Source organism: Dermacentor albipictus, chromosome 1 (genome assembly GCF_038994185.2).
Source record: "Dermacentor albipictus isolate Rhodes 1998 colony chromosome 1, USDA_Dalb.pri_finalv2, whole genome shotgun sequence".
Classification (NCBI taxonomy): Eukaryota; Metazoa; Arthropoda; class Arachnida; order Ixodida; family Ixodidae; genus Dermacentor; species Dermacentor albipictus.
In genome coordinates this window covers 365,462,710-365,481,218 of record NC_091821.1, presented here as the reverse complement: position 1 = coordinate 365,481,218, position 18,509 = coordinate 365,462,710, and the positions used below count along the sequence as shown (strand labels likewise).

Sequence of the window (18,509 nt, the reverse complement as noted above, 5' to 3'; positions counted from 1 at the left end):
GTGATGCACTGGCACATGCGATGCGCGCCTTTCGTATTCGTGTAGGCGCATAGCTAATGACTGGCGCAGACGTTATCGATGGGGGGGAGGCAACTGACCTGTGCGTCTGCATGAGGCTTTCACTGTTTCCTCGCTGTGTATTTGTTCATCAGTCTCATGCAGTGCAACAAAGCGTATGCTACAAGCGTACGGGCAACTCAAACGCTGCACGGGATAAGTAGTAGCAGGATTTCTTTCTTCATCGAACAATTGTTTCTAAACAACTGCTTACTAATAATCATGTAATCATGTAGACTGTAGCGGGAACGCCCATTAGAACGGTACTTTACTTCCATACACATATGCATCTCTTAAAGTTGAATTTGTGCGTGCAGTGGCACCTGGGTTATTACAAGGAATGTATGACTCCAAAGCACCGCGGCTTCGACAGTTTTTACGGCTTCTACAACGGAGCAGAGGACTACTACACCCACAACATCACCTACGTACGTGCGTATTTATAAAGCCATTGTTTCTTGACATATACCGTCCAGTTGAGTATAGAGTGGGATTAGCGGCTGACTTTGCATCGAAATGTCCATTCAGAATATTTCAGTGAAAATCAAAGAGAAAGTGAGACATATGCCTTTCTTGTTAATAACATGCATGGCCTAAAGGTCTGTGAATTAGCAGTGTTCATTATCACTGCCATACATAGCTTTCTAAACATACGCGTGGCTATATTTTACGTTCAAAAAACGAACAAAACAAATCGTGATTAATTTGTTTTGTTGCCATAGCGATGCCATCGGGATCGGTGTTAGAGACTTTGCTACGTAACTGCGGCCGCTGGCACTGCAGTCTGCGTTGGATGCACGCTGGTCTCTGCAGCCTCTAGATTTCGTAACCAAAGAACCGACTTTTACAGTCGCATTGCCTGTGCTTTTTTGGTGTTTTAGCAGACAGTACGAGGTGTTTGCGTGCACGAAATTATATATTGTGTATTGGGAATAACTGGTGTAGTAGCAACGAAACTCATTGGCCCACTTTACCAAAGCGATAGGGGAAGTAGGACGGTCCTTGAGACACGAAACGTGTGAATAGTGACAAAAGTGTAAAAAAATAAATAAATACATTTCCTTATTAACATTCCATACGTCGTGGCCTGTCGCCTTTCACGTTACACTCTTTCAATTGCAGTAGAGTTCCATGCAACGCTTCTGACTGGCTGACTTCACTGAGAGAGAAAATAGGGTATATGAAAGACAGGGATGTTAACGAGGACTGATCATGGTTAGCTATCCTGCACTGAAAGAATGAGAAAGGGGACGAAAATGAAAAAAACAAGGTTAGAAGGCACGGTGCAAGATGCAATTACATAACTTACAGTGATCGGTCGTCAGACCTCTGACGACCAAACACCATAGTTCTGAAAATCGTTTCTTGCACAGTGTTCTTTCAATATTTTTTTTTTGCCGAACAGTTTGGATAAAATTAGCAGGGCCACCCTATATAGTATACGCAAGCTTGCTTAGTTAAAGGGCTGCGTAAGTTGCTGATAAAGGTATAGAAACAAAATTTTCACTTCATGAAAGCGCAGGTTCAATATGCCGTGGAGTTACTCGTAATTCCAAGATATTCAAAAACGGCTCTTTAGATCTTGTTTTTTGCCTGTGTGACCATAATGTAATGACGATATATGCAATTTCACAGAAAATAGCTTCTGCGAACCAAACCAAGCTGCAACAGACACCTGTAAATGCTGGTGCTGTATGGAAGCACTCAAGCCGACAGCTGCAAGTGATGCATATAAGTGTCCTTCTGTTGCATGAACCTAGTTCATGAGCTCTGAAGAAGGAGATTTAGATCTGACGCTAATATTTGAGGAAATTAACAGCTCAAGAGTAAAAGCTGTGTTCCTCGATTTAGTACCAATTCTGTGGAGAGCCTTTGTAGAGGGTTGATCATTATTTGCCATTACCAACATGCACTAATGTTTTCCATGACACGAATTCACTCATCCACCAGCTCAGGTTCCAAGCATGGAATACAGACACTTGGCATAACATTGATTTCCACAGCGCATGAGTTCCGCAAGATTGTTTTTTTCCGTTTATGCTGTTCTGTTTTTTAAGCATGAAGTGATTTTAGCTCCCGTTGTTGGCGGACTTCAAGAGACATTGAGCCAAAATCCTAAGTTGTCCGTACACTCAAAACTAGAATGGAACGAGAACATAAGCGAGAACAAAACGAGATTATCTGAGCAAGCAGTCAAAACTTAAGTAAATACGGCCTTTGGCCCCCAACCCTTTGTACAGGATCGCATTACATACACTAGTTACTGCCCAAACAAGTTAAAAAAAAATATTGCTCCCGAATTCTTCATAATGTTTCTTCACAGTATCCCTCATGCTATAACGTCTAGTACGCCGAAGTTTTATTTGTAATTTCCAATAGAGGCGCGACTTCCAAAAGGCAGATGCAGGGCACTATACACTTGATTGTCCTCTTTTGACACTGAGACAGGGTTACCTGTGCTTTTTTCAACGCCAGCTGCCCATGAGTTAGACCAGCAGCGTCCGCCAGCGTCTAAGCCAGCAGCATGCGGCGCGCCGCGGATGGCTGTATGGCTGAGATGAGGCTTGAAACGAGGTTGTGTCTGTGACAGGAAACTTTTGCGTCCATATGGACCAGTGCACAGTATGGCGTAGCATGGTGTGGTGTGGTAGGGTGTGCCATTGCGAACATGCGCCACGCCCATTTTAGGATTGCGGCTAGTATAATCTCCAACCATCTGCTTTGCCGGTAACCATTTCATGCTTACATCTACTCTCGATTACAGGAGAGCCAGCGTTTTTGTATTCGCTTGGGTTGCCACACGGCATAACGTTCGATCAAAATTTTTAGTTTTTATTCTTTTACGGTTTCGATATTGATATCTCACCTCATGTAAACGAGATGTTTGTTTTTACGGCTGCCTTTCTTCGCTTGGTAGGTTTGCTAGGACTCGTGTTTTACGGATACGACTGCGGTATGTGCAGTTCCCTTGTTTTATTGCGGACGCTGGAGCCGCAAGAAAGCCATCGGCGCGGTCGCCATCGGTGTCGTGCTGTTCAACTCGACGGCTCATGCGCGGCGTGCTGAAGGCTTTTCAGAGATGATGCGTGCTATTGGAACCGCACCGATGGCACAGGTTGTTGGAACCTCAGCGCTGCCACCAGCTGTTTGAACCTCAGTGCTGACACCCGTTATTGCAATCGGACTGCTGGCGCCCGTTGTCGCAAATGGGTCGCAAGCCCCAAGGGTAGCGTTGGCCTGGCGGCCTGGGGCACACTGGAAGCATCCGAAGGTCCCAGCAAAGCATGAGTCGACTGCTAACAGAACAACTTGTTTATTCTAGCATCGCAAAGAGCGGGCGGTCAGATCGACCGAAGTAGAGAGACGGGAGAGCACGTTACTCAACAGAAGAAATCGGAGCCTCTCTCCTGGCGTCCGGGGGCAGCTGCTCTTATACTCTTGGCGTCGCTGGAAAGAAGGAAGGTCACGAGATGACACCACGTGACAGCGAGGCACGGACTGACGGAGAGACATGTAGAGACAAGGAGGTGACGCATCAGCCGGGCCGGCGCCGGTCAGACCTCCTCGCTTCACACTGGGGGAGCTCCTCTCCCCAGCTGCCGCGCTTTGACAAGCGTGGGCACACACACGCACACACGAAGACACGTGGCACTGAAACATGCCGGGACGCGCTCGGCGGGGATGCGTCGCGGCCGCTCCGAACGGGCCAAAATGTCCGCCGCTTTGAACGAAGCCCCGGCGTCCGTTGAATCCGTGCCGGCTACAGCGCGCGTCATAGGCGAAACGTAACAGACCGCCCCGCCGGGGGAAGGAGATCCCGATGGTCAGGGGACTGCATCCGCTGTCCGGAGGGATGTCGCTCGATGATGCTCATAACCGAAGTCGGTCGTCCCTCGGCGTTTCTTGAGCGCAGCGCACCGAGAAGGCCTCGTTCTCACGTTCAGGTTCACACAGGACACTGCAAAGTGACTTCGGGAGAGTTGTCATTTTTCTCTCGTTCCCAGCAAGCGTTAGAACTACGCCGAAACTCAGCCGCTCAGTCAGCAAGCACGGCACAACCCTCACTAAGCCATGCCAGGCTCTTTCCCCTTTTATACTACTACCTAGTTCCTTACAGTAGTCTAGCAGCACTCAGAACGCGTCCACAAATCGGAAAATTGCACTAGAAAGCACATCATCACTTTGAAACACTACACAAAAGCAATATGTTAAAAATCCTGCCTCAGGAAGAAAAACATCAATAACAAACAATTTTGAGGCTGATTCCCACGTTAGGGGCTTCGACTTAAGCCATTGGCGTTACCGTTGAGACTCCCCTTTTTGTAACGCACCTCAAAGGAATGTTGTTGCAAAGCGAGGCTCCAGTGCAGGAGGTGGCCATTTGTGAAAGAGATGGTCTGCAGCCATTGGAGAGGGCAGTGATCCGTTTCGAAGCATGCGAAGCGGAGATCGCAGCGAGCGACCGTACACTAGCTCAGCTGGCGAAAACCCTGTAGCCACATGCGGCGCGGTCCGTAATGCAAACATCGCCCCAGGCAGACACAGCTCCCAGTCAGTTTGATGTTCAAAACACAATGCTCTCAACACGCGCTTCATGACGGAGTGGAGCTTCTCAAGGGAATTCGACTGTGGGTGGTACACTGAGCTGTGTAACAGCTTTACCCCACACCTTTCGAGAGAGGCTGTCGTCAAAGCGCTAGTAAACACTGTGCCCTGATCTGATTGGATTTCCGCAGGAAAACCAACTCGCGCAAATATGGACAGTAGTGCATTGACTATCTCAATAGAGCTGAGTTCTTTAAGCGGCACTGCTTCAGGGAACTTTGTCGCTGGGCAGATCACAGTCAAAATGTGTCTGTACCCCGTGGCTGTTACCGGCAGAGGTCCCACTGTATCAATAACGAGCCATCTAAAAGGCTCCGTAATGATAGGTACCAACTTCAACGGCGCCCTCGATTTGTCTCCTGGTTTGCCCACCCGCTGACAGGTGTCGCATGTCTTCACAAAGTGGTCTGCGTCCCGAAAACACCCTGGCCAATAGTACTCTTGCAAGAGACGGTCCTTAGTTTTCTTAACTCCTAGGTGTCCGGACCACGAACCCCCATGCGACAAGCGCAACAGATCCTGACGATAGCACTGAGGCACGATCAGCTGATCGAACTCCACTCCCCTGCGGTCTATATACTTCCGGTACAGAACCCCACCTCTTTCCACAAAGCGAGCATTTTTCTTGGCGACACCTTCCTTGACAATGCAGCGTATGTTTTCTAGGCTGCCATCCTTCTTTTGCTCGGCTATCAAAGCCGACCGGCTGACTTTTAGCAACCTATTAAGTCCGTCTGACGTAGGCGCGATGAGCAAATCTGCAGATAGCTCTTCTAACTTTCCCGCATCGGGAATTTCCTCTCCAGTATCTGGTGCCTTTAACGCTACAGGCTCAATTTTATTCAGTTCGGGCGTGCTCTGAATATCCGCTTGCTGCGCCTCTGACCCTTTCTCATTGTTCGACAACGTCGGCCCCGCAACTACCGCCTTTGCAGCGAGCTCCCGAACCTTCGATCTGGTTAAAGCCTGAACGCTAGCCTCACCAAACAAAAGCCCCTTCTTGCGCAGGAGGTGATCGGACCTGTTCGAAAATAGGTACGGGTACTGGGGGGGCAGCATAGATGACACTGCGGCCTCCGTCTCAAGCGCTCCGAAAGGTCCTTCAATAAGCACTTTTGCTACGGGCAGACACACGCTATGAGCTTCCACGGCTTGCTTGATCCATGCGCGCTCGCCCGTGAACATATCGGGTTCTACGTAAGAGGGGTGAACTACATCCATCGTAGCTGCGGAATCGCGAAGCACTCGGCACTCCTTCCCGTTCACGAGGAGGTCTCGCATGTAAGGCTCGAGAAGCTTCATGTTCTCGTCAGTGCTGCATAATGACAAAAACACTACTTTTGTTTTTGTTTCCGGACACTGCGCCGAAAGTGACCCGGCTTCTGGCACGTATAACACACGCGCGCTTGCCTCGTCTCGAACCGCTTTCTGCGTTCGGCTTCGGCTGCCGCCGTCTCCTTACGTTCGGTCGGACTGCTTTCACTCGCATCCGCACTACGTGTGTCCCCCTTTGCTCTCATGGGCGTGAACTTCGGCCTCTCAAACTTGGAGCCAAATTCACCCTTTTGACCGTCCTTAGCTCCGCGAGCCCGACGCGTCACAAACTCTTCGGCTAGCTCAGCGGCTCTAGCCACCGTACTAACGTCTGGCCTATCCAAGACCCAGTACCGCACGTTCTCAGGTAACCGACTATAAAACTGTTCCAGCCCGAAACACTGCAGAACTTTCTCGTAGTCACCAAACGCTTTCTCTTCTTTGAGCCACTCCTGCATGTTTGACATTAGCCTGTAGGCAAACTCTGTATATGACTCACTTTTGCCCTTCTCATTTTCTCGAAACTTCCGACGGAACGCCTCCGCTGACAGCCTGTACTTTTTTAGCAGACTCGATTTCACTTTGTCGAAATCCTCTGCCTCCTCTCTATCCAAGCGAGCGACTACGTCGGCCGCCTCGCCGGGTAACAAAGTGAGCAAGCGCTGTGGCCACGTTTCCCGAGAGAACCCCTGCTTCTCGCACGTTCGCTCAAAGTTAACCAGGAACAAACCAATGTCCTCTCCAAGTTTAAACGGCCGCATCAGGTCAGTCATTTTAAACAATACTCGTTCTCCTGCACCGTGTGCCTGACTTCCATTACGAGCGCGTTCCATCTCCACCTCGAGACGCTTCATTTCCAAAGCGTGTTGACGGTCACGCTCTTTTTCTTTCTCTTGTTGCTCTCGCTCTTTCTGTTCTTTAAGTTCGCGCTCCTGTCTTTTTGCCCTCTCCTCAATGGTCTCAAGGCATTCCGACAGCTCGTCATCGTCAGCTTCTAACTCAAGAATAGCCCTTAGCAGTTCTGGTTTTCTGAGTTTGTCTGAGACATCCAGACCCAACTCTATTGCAAGCTCCAACAATTTCGGTTTGCGCAACGACTTCAAATCCATGGCTGCTCTGAATGCTGCTTTCTCTACTGCCTACTATTGTCTTGCCGCAAACTAACCCGGCAACAACGACAACCACAATTACCAGCTCTGTTTCTGACACTAACAAAAGCCTGGCAAAACTCAGAAGAAGAAAGCCCCGCACTCACCAAACCTCGCAGCCAAGAATTCAGCGCAGTCGTTCCGCTGCAGGCAACCAGTCATCACACAGGGCTCGTTGCACTGCTCCCGGATGGTCGTTGTGCTGCTCAGCATACAGTCAACCGCATATCTTCGCTGCTGGCCTCCGTTGTCGTGATCTCACCGCTGGCAACCAGCTATTGGAACCGCACCGATGGCACAGGTTGTTGGAACCTCAGCGCTGCCACCAGCTGTTTGAACCTCAGTGCTGACACCCGTTATTGCAATCGGACTGCTGGCGCCCGTTGTCGCAAATGGGTCGCAAGCCCCAAGGGTAGCGTTGGCCTGGCGGCCTGGGGCACACTGGAAGCATCCGAAGGTCCCAGCAAAGCATGAGTCGACTGCTAACAGAACAACTTGTTTATTCTAGCATCGCAAAGAGCGGGCGGTCAGATCGACCGAAGTAGAGAGACGGGAGAGCACGTTACTCAACAGAAGAAATCGGAGCCTCTCTCCTGGCGTCCGGGGGCAGCTGCTCTTATACTCTTGGCGTCGCTGGCAAGAAGGAAGGTCACGAGATGACACCACGTGACAGCGAGGCACGGACTGACGGAGAGACATGTAGAGACAAGGAGGTGACGCATCAGCCGGGCCGGCGCCGGTCAGACCTCCTCGCTTCACACTGGGGGAGCTCCTCTCCCCAGCTGCCGCGCTTTGACAAGCGTGGGCACACACACGCACACACGAAGACACGTGGCACTGAAACATGCCGGGACGCGCTCGTCGCGGCCGCTCCGAACGGGCCAAAATGTCCGCCGCTTTGAACGAAGCCCCGGCGTCCGTTGAATCCGCGCCGGCTACAGCGCGCGTCATAGGCGAAACGTAACAGTGCGTTTGGCTGCAACGACGAAGCTCAGTCAACGCACCGTCAATGCTACGCTCAAGTGCTCAATCACCAGAGTGCTTCCGCTGCGGACATGAGCGTTCTGCGCAGCGCCAGTATAAGCGCACTAGCGTTCCTGCTGAGCTGGTGTGCGTGTGCACTGCTATGAGTGAAACCGGCAGTGAACGTCAGGTTCAAGTTTTCTGAAATTTGGGAAGACGTTGGCGCCGCCGTTGCTTCAGCCAGTTTTCAGGGATCGTGCTGGTTCTTTTGGCCCTATCCGGATAGTTTTTTTCACGAGTGGGTGAAGCAAGTCGTCAGGACCATTTCGATACTAATCCTATCCCGAGACTCGCGTGGGGTGGTCCAGGAGAGTTTTCGGAAGCTCTTGACCAATTCTTGCGCCGGCATAGGCGAATCCGGCCTAGCTCGAGTGCCAGTGCCCGCACGCCGACCACGGTGCGACAACCCGGCCGTACGTCGCTACGTCGTCGCCCATCTCCCGGCTGCCCACCGCCATGGAGTACGCTGTCAAAGGACCGGAGATGTCCCCCGAAGAACTTTCGGACGTTTCCTGGCAGTCGCCAAGCCTTCGCGCCCAAGCGCAACGCCACTCAGTGTTGCGTCCTGCCGCCGCCGCCGCAGCTAAGCATCCCGCCAGACCCGCTTCCCTGCCGTCATCTTCACTGCCATCGCAGGATGCAAGTACCACGCTGCGCTCCTTAATCTGCCGGCCGACACGATTCGCATCGTCCGCCACCCCAAAACCTCCGTCGACCTCACCAAGCTCTATCCTTGTCACTTATACACCGCCTTACTGCAAGCAGCGGGCCTGCAAGATCTCCCGCCCGCATCGCGCAACACGGTGCAGACCGAATCGGTCCACAACACCTTTACGCTCAGCGTCGCGGAATCGACAAGCGCTCAAGCCTTCCTCCGCTCACCTCCCTCACGGTGTAACCTTCACCATCAACCTCTATACCCCAACGCCGGACGATGCCCTATGGGGCAACGTCCGGTGGTGGGGCTTCTACCACGTCTTTGACGATTTCACGAATGAAGCCATTCTTGACGATCTCCAGGCAAGTAATCCTACATTGTCTATTGTGGATCTTCTACCACGGGGTCCACCTTTGCTTCCTTCCCTTCCACAACAAGGTGCAGGCCTGTTTCAACTGCCGCTCGACTGGCCACCGGACCGAAGTGTGCCCCAAGCTACGGGGTGAGTGCGACGACACTCACCCCCCGCAACCCGAAGGCTCACCACCCATTTACACCCCCTGCTGCATCGTCTGCAACGGGCCTCACTTCACGCACAGCTCCAACTGTAAGTACAACTATAACCGCTACTTGCAGTGGCCTCAACGATCCAACCAATGACCACGGGGTCCACCGCCTCCCCCCACCAAGTCGACTGCTGCTTTCCCACCACTCGCCCCGGTGTCGCGAAAACCTGTCTCTCAGCCCATCCAGTCGACATAGTGTCACAGCCCCCCGGCACGTCCTTGGCACCCCCTTCGCCGCAGGTCGTCGCACTGCAGCAAGAAAATGCCGCCTTCAGACAACTCACTGTACAAACTGCTCAACTTGCGGCTAAGAAGACCCAAATCGACTTCTTCCAAGCCCAACTGCGAGCTATTGAAGAGAAGATCGAGGCAGCCATGACCCTCCCATCCTCTCTCCTCTCCTCAAACGCCACCTCTTCCGACGTGGACGTTCAGACTTTCGAAGGAGGCATTAGTAAGTGCCGCAGACTCAACACTCCACTTGAATCTCTACCCTTTTTCGAAGAGGCGCGGGCAGCCATCAAGACAGCCCTGGTGGACTTCAAAAACGGCTGGATAGGCATTTCAACCCCGTCTACCAATTTCTCACAGTACAACAACAAGCTCTCAATTCCCTGTGCGCCGGACCTTGCCGCCTATCCCCCTGCCGCGTCGTTCGAATCTATTGAAGCGACGGTGGATACTCTTCAAACTTGTATGCTCGAAACGGTCCCAGCCAAACCACTCCTCCGCACCTGCACCACCTTCTCCTCCGTCGCCCGACCCTCGTAACCACCAGCTGAGGCAACACTTCTTGCTTCCGCTGTTAATCATGGCTAACCTCTCCATCGTCATCGTTTGGCGATGCACCTGTCGTGGTTTTCGCCCTAAGCATAACCACGTCCTTCTGCACCTTGAATAACTGGATCCCTCGACTTCTCCTGACGTCATCGTACTACAGGAAACGCACGCCATCGTTTCTCCCTCGTGGGACGTCATCCATGACCAAGTGGCTAATCACTGTCTGCGCCATCCCGTCACGGCCGTCCTCACAAGGCGGATGCTGACGGTCTGTCGAGCCAAATTACCCTTTCCTACAGTCCACCACGTCTTTCTAGAAGTGACGTGAAGACCCCCTCTGTTTTTATCATCAACATTTACACACCCTCAACATTTACACACGTGTCACCAAAGATTTATTTCTCCTTGCCCTGCTCCGTTCTGCTGCAGCCCCCTCCTCGTTCTCGGCGATTTCAATGTCAGGCATCTTGACAGGGATTACCTCAAGGCAGATGGCCCCGGTGCGAGGCTGTGGCAGCTCGCCCACGACATCCACCTCGCCCTGCTCACTGACACCACCCAACCCACGCGTATCGGCAACAGCGTGTGCCGCGACACCACCTCGGACCTCAGCTTCTGCCATTACGTGCACGACGCGCACTGGTCCAATACGTATTAGTCCCTGGGCAGTGACCACTACGTCCTCGCCATTCAAGTCTGCAACTCCCCATGCAAGCCGCGCCCGCCAACGACTGGCTATATGGATTGAGACGCGTTCCGAGAATGCCGGCCGCGTTCTAATGCTCCCTACGGTGAGGACCTTTCGATGCGGGCCGACCAGCTACTTGTGGACCTCGGCGGGATCGCCGCTTCCATCCCCACCACGGAGGACTACCCAGCAATTAGCTCCCGTCTAGCCCACCTGTGAACTGCTCGCACGGGCCTCACTAACCATTTGCATAAGCAATGTCACAACCATCGCCTACGCCACCGTATTGCATACCTCGATCGCATGATCGAGAAACACACCACCGTGTTCACCCACCGACAGTGGGGGCAGCTGTGCACGGGGCTCTCCGGTCAGATAGGCTGGAAGCGATTCTGACATCTCCTCCACCCCTGCTCGACTCCGATTTCGCCAAATCAGTCGCTCGGCAGCAACTACAACGTGTTGTCCGGGTCTACCCCGGCGACACTCCGTCGCTGATGGTAGACCTGGCCACTAAATACTTTCCCCTCCTGCCCACTGGAACCTCTTCTTTTTGTCTCGCCTCCTACCACCAACACCCAACTGCACGTCGATATCATGGAAGCGGAAATCTACGAGGTGCTACACAAGCTCCGCACCACCTCAGCCCCCCCCCCCCCCAACAGACAAACTCCTCATTAATCTCGACGCCCCTTCGGTGGTTGCCCTCACTTCATTCCTCAACGAATGCTGCCACGCCGGCAGCATGGCCCAGTCGAGGAAACACACTCACGTGGATTCATCCCCTAGCCGGGCAAGAAACTCACAATGAAGGATCTCTGGCCCATTTCTGTCAGTTTGTGCATATGAAGGCTCATGAACACTTCGTCCTAGCTCGCTTGAAAATGTGCACGGACGCTCACCACCTCCTTTTCCACACCATGCATGGTTTCCGCCCCCACCTCTCCACGCAATAAATCCTCTTGCAAGTTCACCACGACCTCCTGGACCCAGCCACCTTCTCGGACACTACCGCTCTCCTTAGACTTGACATTCACAAGGTGTTTGAACACGCCTCTCATTCGGCTATTCTTACAGAACTCACAGTCCTCAACCCCGGCGCTCGCACCTACCCCTACATTCGCTCCTTCCTCAGTATCCGCGCGTCCAAAATCATCGTAGGAGATCTCCCGTCTCCCACGTACGCCCTTCGATCTCGCGGCACCCTCTGGGTGCCGTCATGTCGCCTTTCGTCTTTCATCTCGATCTTCGTTCGCTTCCCGGCAAGCTCGACCCTATCCTTGATCGCAATCACGCGCTGTACGCAGACGAAATCATTCTTTGGGTCGGCGTGCATGCGGCTGGTCTCACTTGTTCGGCGGCTAAATCGACTCTCCTCCTTATGCGGCCCCATGATGGTTCATGCCAACTCCACTTCCATTCACATCATCTGACATCGCGTGCTCGGGCTGATACTGCAGTCCAACCATCATAACGTTCACACCATCGACCGGCTCTCGCTTCGGGTTCAGCAGACCGCGCGCAAGTTCGCTCGTGTCCGAGCGCGGCGCGCGGGCATGCGCGAGCACGATCTCCTCCGCCTTGTAGGTGCTTTCGTCGTTTCGCGTCTCACGTATGGCCTTGCTTACACTCGTGTTCTCAAGTCGGATCGCGACAAGGTCGACGTCTTCATCCGTCGGGCATACAAGACTGCCCTCGACCTCGCCCCCAAAGCGTTCACGGTGCGCCTCCTGCGTCTGGGAGTGCGCAACACCCTCGACGAACTGATCGAAGCTCCCCGCACAACTCAAGTGCAATGCCTTCATCCTTCGCCGACTGGTTACTACACCCTCTCTTCTATCGGTCATGACACCTCCTCCACCCGCCGGACTTAGTGTTACTACCGTATGCTCTTCGGGCGGCCTTCTCCATCAAGCCGCTACACAAGAATACGCTCGCGGGCCACCACGACGCCCCCGCCAAGGTCATGTAACCAAGGTTCATGCTAAGTATGTCGACCACCGGGCAGTCGCCCACGTGGATGTTGCCCGATGCACTTCGACCGCGGACGCCTTCACAGTCGTCTCCATCTCGCCCTCTTCAGCGTCCTCGGGGTAGCAAATCATGGCCTCCACCCTTTGAATGCCCTACACTATCGAGGCGAAGAAGGCGGCCACCGCTTTGGACGCCCCCTCGGTCGACGCCAGCGTCGTGCTCTCCGACTCCAGGCACGCCATCTTCAATTTCGCTCGAGGTCTCCTCTCACCTACCAGCTTATGGCCACTTCGCCCGCTCCTACCGCAGACCGAACCAGGTCACATCAAACTGGCCTAGGTCCCCGCCCTCTCGGGACACCCCGGCAACTAGTTGGCTCACCAACGTGCCCGAGGATTCGTCGATCGAGCGGTGGGCTCCTCCGTGTCGGACGCCCCGGTGCTGGAGCCCCTGGTCACCTGCCACGATATGACCCAGCACTATCGCCTCGAACAATACGCCTACCCACCCACTCACGGAAGTTTTCCCAAGCGGTCCGAGATCCCCTGGCGTCGCCTCCAGACCCGCACCTTTCCGTGCTCCCTCACGCATTCGCATAATAACCCAAGTGTGATCAATCCACGTTGCTGCCTGTGCGCCGACGTTGCCTCGCTGAACCACATCCTCTAGGGCTGCCTGGAGGATCCCCCACCCACCGATCTCGTCTAGCCACCTCTGCCGAGGAACGATGGGAGCACCTTTTCTTCAGTACTGACCTAGACATTCAGACACGGGTTCAGGCACGAGCTGAAGACGTCATCGTCAGGCATAGCCTGACAGCTTATGTAGCTTAGCCTCCCTTACTCCTCATAGCTTCAATTAATAAAGCTATCACTCACTCACTCACTCACTCACTCACTCACTCACTCACTCACTCACTCACTCACTCACTCACTCACTCACTCACTCACTCACTCACTCACTCACTCACTCACTCACTCACTCACTCACTCACTCACTCACTCACTCACTCACTCACTCACTCACTCACTCACTCACTCACTCACTCACTCAATCACTCACTCACTCACTCACTCACTCACTCACTCACTCACTCACTCACTCACTCACTCACTCACTCACTCACTCACTCACTCACTCACTCACTCACTCACTCACTCACTCACTCCTAAAATTTCAGTGGGTGCTCCCGAAGGTCGACCGTTTGCCATCGGTCTTGTGCACCAGTGAGTTGTGACGCCTGCAACGCCACTGGCGACGCTCCTCATTGCACCAGTGTTGTGAGACACCTGCGGCACTGTTCCGCGCTGCAGCATATGCCTGATGTGTTGCGTGGGACATGTCGCCTCCCCGTATCATTACAACACCATTTGAGGAGTTGAATCAAAACGCCAAACCTTGATATCATTGTCAGAGCGTCAGCCTTCGGGAGAAACTGAGAATTTTTTTTCTTATTTTGCGCAATTGGATTTCCTTGATTTTTCCATTTTTACACTACTGTCTATAAGCTCCTGTCGGTGTTTTGAGGGCCTTGTGTTCCACCAATGAAATAACGAAACATGTCGTTTTGTTGCTGTGCTTTTTTGTACAGCTAAGTACCCACAAACATTTGTGATAGCTGCTTTATTGTACCGATTGGTTCATTTCGATTCATGTTATCCATTTTTAGGGCGAAAGCATGAAATGGCCAATTGAGTGGAAAAGCCGGCGTCTGTAGCAGGGAAACGGCACCTAAATTTCGATTGGCGGTCACGCCATGTCCAGTGCGTGCCTCCACGGAGCCAAGCAGGCGAAAGAAAACCCCAAATGGCGCGCAGGCGCGCCAGCTGTAGCGTCAGGGCCCGAGTAAAGGACTATCTAAGACGGAGGAACGGCTTCTACTTCGTCTCTATACGAACACTCTGCTGTGCCCGGCAGCGCTCAAACATTTTTATTGTTCTTTCACGGGCAGTTGTCCGCACTGTGTGGAGAAGTCTTCGGACCTCTACCAGATGGTGTGGGCCTGCCCATTTACCCAGCTATTGCCCCTCACCCCAACCCCACTCGGGAGGACTGGAAGGCGACCCTGCTCGGCTGCTATGACCTGCAGGCCCAAAGGGCCTTGGCCGAGCGCGCCCGGGCAGCGGCTTACGCCTCTGGGGTCCCGTATTAGGGATTTCACCTAGTATTTTAAGGACCGGGCCCTTAAGGATCGGCCTTTATGCGTACCTCCATGTGCTTTTCTTCTGAGAGCAATAAAAGCTTTTCACCACCACAGGGCATCGCTGCGACGCCACGTCACTATCGATCTAGGAAGCCTGTATTATCCGCGCAAGCTCTTGCTTGCTTTCTAACTTCCCCTCGGTAATCGCTACAAAGAAATTACTGTATAAAAAGCAAAACACTTCAGAGACGCCTACGCTTAGCCTTTAGGAGTAGAACGCCGATAGCATTCAAGCCTCCTTGACTGCTGCTCACGCTTCCCGGCAAGTGCCGCTTATGCAGCCGCAATTTTTACCAAGAAACGCTTACGGCGAACGCCATGCACGAAGGCGAGGTTTATGCTTCTTTTTTACATCGAAGCTGTTAAGGGCCAGTTCCCCCAGGATCGCGTCCATGTGTAGACACAAAGCTCCCTAGACGTGGGCCGATCCCGAAGGTAGTTCAATGCCGGGTCAACCCGCGACGGAGGGGAAGCAGGTGTTAAGCACTCCCCATACGTGAGCCGATCTCGAAGATAGTGCACTACCAGGCCATCCGTCGGCGGAGGTGAAGCAGGCTATTCGAGCAGATCATGCGACGCTGTAGACTAGGCGAGGTCCCCTGGGAGAACAAGAGAAGGCCCTGCAGACGGCAGTAAATAACATCGAGAGCTTCACGAGGGAGATAAGGCTTACGCTAGTGCCGCAGAAGACCGAGTTGGTCGTTAGCCATGGTGGGAAAAGCTCAAAGCCGAAGGACGAGGAAAAAGCCAGCGTCCATCTCTCGATCGGACAGACACCCACTATTAGGAAGCGGGTCATCCGCAAACTCGGAATGTATTTGGATGAGCTGTGTATATCCACAACGCGGTTCAACCAAACAGTAAAGGTCACCAAGCAGGACACCCAAATGCTCCGCATGATTGCCAAGCGTACGAGGGGCGTCAAAGAAAAAGAAATGACACTTTGTGCAGGCTTTCCTACATTATAGCATCCTTTATAGCGCCCCTATTCACCCCATCACTCGAGCCCAGCTACGTAACCTGAGATGTCTCAACAACGAGGCGAGGAGAGTACTCACAGGACTGCCAATATACACGTCACTCCCTTCGTCCAACGTTGCTGCTTTTTGGGTGACATCGCTGATATTAATTCAACGCACGAGCATATTCATGTGCGGCGCCTGATGTACACAAACGCAGGAAGCGCCACTTTGGTTTAAATTGGGCATGCCATCTCTAACCGTCTTGCGCTTCCACGCATATCTTCCCCTTGGGAGCACGTACCGATTGCAGACTCCAAGCCACTGCCAAAGAACATGGGACAAGATCAATTGGCAAGGAGATATGCCGCTGCCAAACGCCATGAGAAATATACGCACCAACTATGCGAAGGCAACGCCCCCTCTGGCAGGTGCCATATACTTTATGTGGATGATTCTATAGCAGGACCAGAGGAGGAGCCAATGTTCACTATGGCATGGACAAATATGGAAGCAACCGAATAGGGCAGTAAACTCCACCTCATGAGACATGTCATTCATAGCTCTATGGCAGAACTGTATGCCCTCGTAACTTTTACCAAGCATGCTGAACACACTGCTAACAAATTTCCAAGAGATGCTAAGCACCACTACAGAATGTTTACGGACTCTCAAAATGCTTTTAGAGCTTGTAAGGACACTCGTGCCAACAACGTCCAACAACGTCGCCTCCACGTGCGACGTCTGCGGGACCAAAGTCATGATTTTCAGTAACACTGGATCCCGGGGCACACGGGTATATCGGGAAATGAACGGGCCCATCGACTGGCACTCATCACGCTAATATCCGCGCAGTCGAAACAACCCGAACAATTACTGAACAATGTACCTGAAGACACGGAAATACACAGTCAGTGGTATACGACCACATGGAAGCAATAGCCGAAGCCAAGCGCCACCGGCGCCGCCATCTCCTCATTACATCCAACCCCTTGGGCATTCCTCCCATTCACTCTCAGGCTGCTACTCGTCGGCAGCAGGTTATGCTCCGGCAAGTTCAGACTGGCATCCTCCTTACTCTCTTCCTCGTGCAGCGTTTCCGCAGAAAGGAAGACCCTCGTGGCTTCGAACGTTCGCGTGCGGGTACCTGCGGCCCCTGCAACACCTGGGCGGACCTTGAATACTTAATCTAGGACTGGCCGCTGTATTTTGGCCCCAGGCAAAGGGCCCTTGCTCCGCTCTCAACGGCATGGCGAACAACCTCCTTACAGACCTGGGCACTACCGAGACAGCAGTGCTGCGACCGCCACCGAGCTCTGGCGGTCACTGTGCGAATTATTGGATGATACTGTGGCTCCAGCCACGGGGAGCGGACTTCTTCATCTCGAGCGTACCATCAAAAGCATCAGACCCCATGATGTAGATAATTAAGTCTCCCCTATCACGGTCTCCCTTAAATCACCCCCCCCCCCCGCCACTTCCCAAACCAGGTCACCGCAGCCCTGTAAGGGCAAAGATGTGAATAAAGACGTGTAAACAATAGGCATTAAACAGTCCCCATACGTTGGTCGATGCCGAAGATAGTGCAATGTCAGGTTGACCCGCCGCGGAGATGAAGCAGGCATTAAACATCATGATACTTTGGCCGATGCCTAAGATAGTGCAATACCGGTCGGACACGCGGCGGAGGTGAAGCAGGCGTTAAGCATTCTCCATGCGTGGGCCGATGCCGAAGATAGTGCCATGCCAGGCCGACCCACGGCGGTGGTTAATTATGCATTAAGCACTCTCTATACGTGCTCCGATCCCGAACATAGTGCAATGCTGGGCCGACCGGTGACGGAGGTGCAGGTCGCCATCAAGGGGTCCACATGCACAGCTTCGCTGGTCATCCTTCTTCACAGAGTGGAAGGGCACTGGGTTTTTTCTATTCCCCGCACGGACAGCGCCGGTGCTGCAGTGTATGCGTGGAGGTGAACGCCATCTGGTGGTGCTGCGAGGAGCCGAGTGGTGCAGGCCGCTCTGACATTGTCAGAAACGTGGAGCGATTGGTGCTGTGATTGGAAGAAACTTTTAGCTCACGTTAACGCACGCCCAATGCCTGATACGTTCGAAACCAAAACCGTCGGCGGAAGTGAGTTTCATACCTACGACTCCACGCTCAGAAGCCGAGTGTCTTACCCACTGGACTAAACGAGCCAAGCATCTCAACGCGCTCGCTTGCCCGCGAGGAGTTCATAACTCAAAGGACCGCTGAGTGGCGGTAAATTAGACTTTATTGCTTTCACATTGACAACTCATCGGAAGAGCTTAGGTATCCTGATTTGTTTTTATGAATTAACAGCTCGTAAACAAACTGTAGACAAAATTGTCGCTAGCGTTTCCAGCTGCATCACATCACTTATTGATGTGAGACGTCAATTCGGCCATTGAACCAAAAAGCTGGGCTTGTCGGTAGCTGCAAAGAAAAAAGAATAAAACATTCTGCCTCTCCCGTAATAGAGAGTAGATGTAAGCATTAAATGGTTACCGTT

The 18,509-nt window shown here is 52.9% G+C and overlaps 1 protein-coding gene across 3 annotated transcripts in view; it reads left to right on the top strand.

Annotated features, from left to right (window-relative positions):
- The window catches only part of LOC135906971 (arylsulfatase B-like), a 56,383-nt gene that overhangs the window by 26,917 nt on the left and 10,957 nt on the right, over positions 1–18,509 (top strand). For all 3 annotated transcript variants that reach the window (XM_065438612.2, XM_065438614.2, XM_065438613.2), the window contains exon 5: positions 375–485. In XM_065438612.2, coding sequence (XP_065294684.1) covers positions 375–485 — 111 coding nt within the window. The remainder of the gene's footprint in view (positions 1–374; positions 486–18,509) is intronic.